Source organism: Numida meleagris, chromosome 2 (genome assembly GCF_002078875.1).
Source record: "Numida meleagris isolate 19003 breed g44 Domestic line chromosome 2, NumMel1.0, whole genome shotgun sequence".
Lineage (NCBI taxonomy): Eukaryota > Metazoa > Chordata > Aves > Galliformes > Numididae > Numida > Numida meleagris.
In genome coordinates, this window is record NC_034410.1 from 35,755,611 (window position 1) to 35,762,061 (window position 6,451).

A 6,451-nucleotide genomic window follows, 5' to 3' on the forward strand; every position below is an offset into this window, starting at 1 on the left:
TGCACAGATCTCTCTTTCTTTATTCTGCATAGTCTGAATTTGAGCCTGGGAAATTGCACAAGCCTTGTCACTGCTGTCCTGGTAATGATGCATTCCTGTCCAAGAAAGGTTAGGGCTAATATATACAGAAAGTATAAGTATATGGTAAGCTGCTTTCTGTCAGCCTTTTAAATATACCACATGTAAAACGAGTTCATTTATAAAAGCTTGTAGGATTACAGACAAGAAGTTGAAAATTTTCAACAAAACGTTAGTTTGGCTTCAGGAAACTTAATTCTTAACACTCACACTGTTTATATCCCTATAAGTGGGTGTAAGTGCTAACAAATTGCTATTTCAGAGAACCAGAACAGTCCTAGTTTATTGCAGTATGAAATAATCAGAATAATATGTATAATAATTCATGTAGAATAACAAGATATGCTGCAGCTCTTCAGTTGCAGTCATTTTGCTCATAGTTACTACAAGGTCAGCCACCTTGTTAGATTTTTATACAGTAAGCGTATATTGTATGTGCATGCTATATACATTTTACAGTCTGTAAACCTAGTAACAAAAAAAAAGGGGGGGGGGAAATTCATTTTGATCTTCTGTGAAAGAAAAGGTCTAGTTTATATTTTCTTCTCGCTTCTCCCTCATCAGGAACAGATGCAGACTTGCAAATATCTTGCTATAAGTTTAAAGGATAACAGTGAGATGTTGCCGTTACAACATAGGAAGCCAAAGCTCTTGTAGCTTCAGAGAAGGAAAGAGAAAACACAGCTTTCCAGCTCACTGCAATTTCCCTGTGCCTATTTAAGGGGCCCAAACCTGGCAGTGTTTAATGTTCTAAGCTAAAAATAGAAGTGCGGAAGAGAAGAAAAAAAAAAGAGGAATGGTCAGGGAAACAATTTTTGAGATTACTTGTTTTCAAGGGCAAATATTTTATTTACTGTGTGTGTTCCTGCAAAGAGCCTCTTGGTCAGTTCTCAGTCTTGCTCCTACAAAGGTAAGCTGCCCTGCTGCTTTGTCTGCCTATCCGCTGCTGTATGCAGGAGACAGCCAAGCAGGCAGAGCGCACAGCTGCAGCCAGGGGCTTGTGTGACAGAGAGCACCATCATCTCAGTAAACCTCCTGTTCCTGGCAGCACCCTGTAGCTCTGGCACTTCTAGCTGCTTGCTGTTCATATAGCAAGGAGACATTATTTTTTTCTCCAGTTTCGCTCTGCAGTGTTGTTTTTTTTTTTTTAAGTAGTGAAGATGTCACTCATGGAGATTTAATGATCCAGGATCTGATTTGTGTCCAGAGGAGTCCCAGATGCCCTCATCTCCTTCTGACATGTCATTTCATGTCTCCACCCAGAGCATGCTTCTTCCTGTCTTTGACTGTGACCTCTTTGTCACAGTCAGCAATTAACTTACACAGGATCTAGCTGAGAATTCCTTCCTTCATGAACTTTGTATTACTGTTACTACTAGCTACATATCAGCGGCCTTAGAAAACTCATGGATGCTGAGAGTTGTGCCAGGAAAGTGCCTGCCTGCCTGAGGGTGACAGGAGGAGGCAAAGAAGAGTTGCATGGAGGTCACTGTCTCACTGAGTTTGTCATCAAGATATTACTAGCTAATATGTATAAACAGGCTGCCCTGCTGCCAGTCCTCCCTGAACAGGTGAATTCATCATACCTGCATACTGAAACTGTGACAGGGACTCTTGGCATCACTGGGACTGTGTGATGTGAGGTCCCCACCCGGGAGCCGGTGTGAGCAACTGCTGCAGCTGTGGTTTTGGCTGAGGCACAGCCTCATGGTGCTGTGCAGACCACACCCTATCCTAGCAGGTGTTGCCTTGCTGGCAGACCACACATTTACTTGGTCTCTTTTTCATGTGGTTTCCTTTAGCCAAAGCAGCCACAAGCTAGTATCTAGCATGAAAACACACGGCTTTACTGAATGCATATACAACCTCTTAAAAACCCTTCATCTGAAAAGACAAAGCAGCTGTGTCCTACACCTTCCTCCACTTCTAGGAGGTCTGGGCCTCCGAAACCATCTGCAGAATGAACCATGCATCTTCTCCCAGGTGAGTCAGCTAGGTCAGCATAGCACCCAACTTACTGTGTCTCCAGAAGCAACAGCATAGCTCCAAGGGAGTCCTGTTGTGAAAGGTGGGAAGTGATGGAGATGAACCCAGTGAGTCACGTGCTGTGCTGGGGCTTCGGAGCACTCCCAGCACTGGCCGCCCTGATGATAGGCAAGAAAGAAGGAAGTGATTAATGGTTAAAATAATTACAGAATAAATTAAGGTAATTAGCCTCCTTACCTCTTAGTGCTGTCCTAAACTGGAACTGTAGGATTCCAGCGCCACTGGTATCATGTCAGCTTGAGACTGCTCCCCAGATTAGGTTCTCTTAGAACTGTCTTTTGTGACACTGTCCACCTGGATAGAGGCAGAGCTCTTCACCAAGAGGCAGGCCTTTGAAGTAGGAGTTAAATAAACTTCCTCTACCACAGGTATCTTGCACCTGATGGTGGTAGCTGGATTTGTGGTGGGGCAGACGTGCCAGTTTGTTACCCTCCAGAGGCCTCATGTAGTGATCATCTTAGAAAAATAAAAGGGTTTTTCTCTTTGTGGCTTTTCTATTTAGATCAGTGTGATACCAAGGGTGCAGCTTGGAGGAGTGAGGCCTCATGATTTCCCTGCCCTGCTGCCAGCTGGTGCTGTGTCAACCTACCTGGGGTGAGTGATACCACCACTGCCAGCAGGCCTGCTCCTGGTCTGGAGTGGTTCAGGAAAGGGGTCCCAGAGAGCTGTAGTGCTCTGCCTCAGAGAGAGAAGCAGGGTAGCAGAGAAAAGGATGCTAGAGGATGGAATAAACGAAAAATAGGGAGGCAGAAGGAAGAGGAGGTAAGGGGAAAATAGATGATACATCCTGTGTCTGCATGAAGCAAGATAGAGCTTGGCACCTTGTAACAACACAATGTAAGGCTGTACAGATGAGTAAGCAACATCAGCAAGCAGCTTCTGAACTTAGTTCATGTGTGCTTCGTGTTGCACAGGCAAAGAGCCTGTGCTGCCAGAGTCCAGCTGCCAGCTTCACCCTTTTTTGGGTCCTTCACAACTGACAGCAGCCCTAAAGAGTACACTTGGGGTAAGAAGTGAATAAAAACAGCAAAGTGCTTCAGCTCTGGCAAGAAGTTTTAGCAACACTAACAGCCATGAGAGTTGCACTGACGTACTCTCCATTCTTTTTCTCTATTTTTTCCTTAAAAAAAATGAGTAATTGGGGGTGTGATACTCACTTTAACAAACAAAGGCCTACTGGTAAGTTCTGTAACCTATGTTATTAAAATTGCAAGTAAGCATCATGGGAAGATGACGAGATGCTAGAGACAGTATAATGAACAAAACTGTTACTACTTCCAGTGACTCATAAAATATTGATAGCAGCCCAGAATGCCTGGTGGCCAAGAGGAGGCTGCTTCGCCCACAAAGAATGTGCTAATGAAAGAGCACAACTGGATTTTATACTCTGAGAAATTCACTGGAAGGGGAAGAGTTCCCCTTTCTCCATTTGCACTGAATTAATGAATAAAATGGGTGGTAGAGCTGGAGGAGAGAGGTGGCGGATGGGCACAGTGCTCTGCCTGGGCTGGGAGCTGGAGTCAGTGGGCTCGTGGAGCTGGGCACTGGGCAGGGAAGCTCCTCGGATTGCTCTGCATGAGGCTGTTATTAGCTGAGTCATTTCATATGTCCTAGGTAGGCCCCAAAATTTCCAGATGACAACTAAGTAACAAGGCATCAGGCACACCCTAAGCCGCATTTAAATTTTCCTCTTCTGTTGCATCAAGAATGCAGCCATCTCCTTTGCTGGAATAACATGCACACTTCTGCATTTCAGCAGTGAATCCAGGCAGTGGTAGCATTCTCTGGATGTGATGAGGGCTGAGAGCCCCAGCTGTGAGCAGAGCTTCCTCGGGGCAACAGCAGCCTGAAAGAGTGTCACCTGGCTCCTGGCTGCCTGTAGAGTGGATAAGCAGCCCTCCCAGAGTAAAAGGGCTGCCCACCTGAGCTTGCAAGCTGGGCAGGAGGCAGCTGGGCTCACCTGGCTGCCACTGCTGCTTGCTAGGAGCTACTTCCAGGCTTGGCTTCTCTTGACCAAACCCACCAAAATGCCCCAAAAGGTGGAAACTGAAAGACGTGGCAAGAATTTTTAAGATAATGCTTTGAGTGTGGTTCTAGGTTAATATTGTCATATTACATACTTCATGATGGAAAATAAGCACTACAGTCATCTTGTGCTCAGACTGAGCTATGCACGTGTTACAAATGAAAATGAAGATATGCTTGCTTGTGAATTCAATCAACAGAAAAACTCAAATATACAAAACTGAGAATGGCATATATTCAGTCATATGTCAAAGCACAATTTTTTCTGCCTTCCTAATGTAGTGTAACTTGTCATGGCCAAATTATATTCCTGAAGCTACCACAAATCAGCTCAGCTGAAGTCATACTCTGTTTCCAGTCAGCAAATGATCTTTTCCTTGTTCCTTTTGCAATTCCTGACAAAATTTTAACGGTCTGCTTTGTTTTAAAAAACATAACAGCACAAGTTAGAATGAAAACGATTTAATAAATGCCACAATTAAAAAGAAGAAGAAGAAAAAAGAGTACTTACCTATCTGCACTTTAACAGTGTTTTCTTTTTAAGCTGCTCCTCCATGATAGCAGGCAACACTGCATTTGTAGTGACATTGGTGTTTATAAATGTTACTATAGTAACTGTATCCGTAGCCGCAGTCTGGTAGACTTACTGTTCTGGTAGCCTTACTGCTCTGGTTATCCGGAGAGCAGAAGGTAAAAAGCAAAACACAGAGATGTGATGTAAAGCAGCCATGCTCTTGAGGCTTCAAGGAGGAACTGTAGGGATGTATATTGTGTGTTGTTTTTATACTAACCAGCATGGTACTGTGTGCATTGTGGCAGCGGGTTTTGCAAGAGACCTTCATAAACACACCGTGAAATGTTTTATTTCAGTGAAAGTAAAAACGTATTGGGCTTTTAAGAACCGTGAAGAGAGCAGGGTGAGAAGAAGGTTGTTCACCTGGGAAATGATCCTGTGAACGCTTTCCTATGTAGCTGCAGACATAAAGGGCCCTACCAAGTAACAGTGGAATTGCTCAGCTGAGCAAAAATAGTAAAAGCGTGTTGAGAATTGAAACGGGTAATTCATTTGTATATGGCTGTGCAAATGATAGTGGCTTACATAAATATCATTAGCTGTGGAACGGCTCCAGCAGCTCCCGTCAAGCCCAGGAGCCCGTGTCCGACAATGGCCCCCGGCAGGTAGGAGCCAACTATTGTTTCTGAGGATCTGTTCGGTCGTCACGTTCGCAGAGCGGTGTAAAGCTGAAAGTGAAACTGCGCGGTAACAGTTTTCGTTTTCGAGCCTGGGAGGAAACTGGAAACGTCGCCGACATAAAGGAACGCGAGCGGAGAGGCTGAGAAAAGTGTTCTTAAATGGTTGTTACCACACAGCGGCTGGTTGTCATTCTAAAACGCGATTCGACCGCTTCCAGTAACAACAAAGAATTCTCAGATTTAACGGAAGCGAATTTATTTATTTTTATTCCTGTTAATACTCTGCGAAGGGATGCGTTTCCCGTCGCCTCCGAGGGCAGCGGCTCCTCCACCTTAACAGTCCGTCTTAACGCAGCGGGGATGGCAGCAGCCATCTTACGGGTCGCTGTCACAGCTGCCGGGAGGACCGCGCCAGCGCCGGGCTCCGTCGCAGCCTCCCGAGGCCGGCTACCTCGGGGCCGGGGATGGAACGGTGCAGGTGCAGAAGTCCGGAGCTTTTTTTTTGCAAGTGCACGTTTCTCACTGGGATCCCCCTTCCTCTCGGTATTGCAGCCTGAGGTTGACACATCAAAGAGCTGCGGATCCCACACCAGAGCCCAGCCTCAATCCCGACCTTTTAAGCCGCGGTGCCCCGCTGTGGAAGTGCCATTTGCGGTTTCTCACGGCTCAACCGCGATTTTACATACGTGCGACAGAGCGTAACTTCCTCGGCACTTCTGTGCGCTGAGCGCAGTTACTGGTGTGGGATTATTTGCTTAATTGTTGCTTTCAATTAAAAGGTAATAGACATACGATGACCCGCCGTCAACACTTGGTCCCAGACCAAAAGGAGACGTTCCTGAACAACGCAGGGAACGGAGCAGAGGGTCTTTGAGTTTAAAAGAAACTGACAGCAATGTATAGGCTGACTTGGAAATCACCTACAAACCCGCTGCAAAGCAGCCGCAAAGTGCACGACGTGGAAAAGCGCTGCTGAAGTCAAATTAACCGTGGCGCTACGAGGGGCGAAGGAGGCGCGGGGGCCCGCCGGTGAGGCGGCGATGCTGCCCCTTCCCTGGGCTCCTCAGCCCCGGGGGCCGGGCCCGCACTCGGCGCCTGCGGCCGCCGC

At 46.3% G+C, this 6,451-nt stretch overlaps 1 protein-coding gene and 1 long non-coding RNA gene across 10 annotated transcripts in view; one reads left to right on the top strand and one right to left on the bottom strand.

Moving 5' to 3' along the window:
* The window catches only part of PP2D1 (protein phosphatase 2C like domain containing 1), a 21,558-nt gene extending 15,737 nt beyond the window's left edge, over positions 1-5,821 (bottom strand). For 2 of the 9 annotated variants that reach the window (XR_002434756.1, XR_002434755.1), the window contains exons 1-3: positions 4,661-5,821; positions 2,302-2,418; positions 2,097-2,222 (exon numbers count right to left, since the gene is read on the bottom strand). Coding sequence is in view for 4 of the 9 variants with exons in the window: in XM_021385446.1 (XP_021241121.1) it covers positions 2,097-2,119 (23 nt within the window). In the remaining 5 variants the exon portion in view is untranslated. Of the gene's footprint in view, positions 1-2,096; positions 2,223-2,301; positions 2,419-4,660 lie in introns of those variants that run through there. The other 7 variants (XR_002434754.1, XR_002434753.1, XM_021385446.1 and 4 more) reach the window with 7 other exon arrangements.
* On the top strand, positions 2,418-4,654 carry LOC110393040. Its single transcript, XR_002434757.1, has 3 exons — positions 2,418-2,492; positions 2,627-2,718; positions 3,881-4,654. It is a non-coding gene; the product is annotated as an uncharacterized LOC110393040 (long non-coding RNA).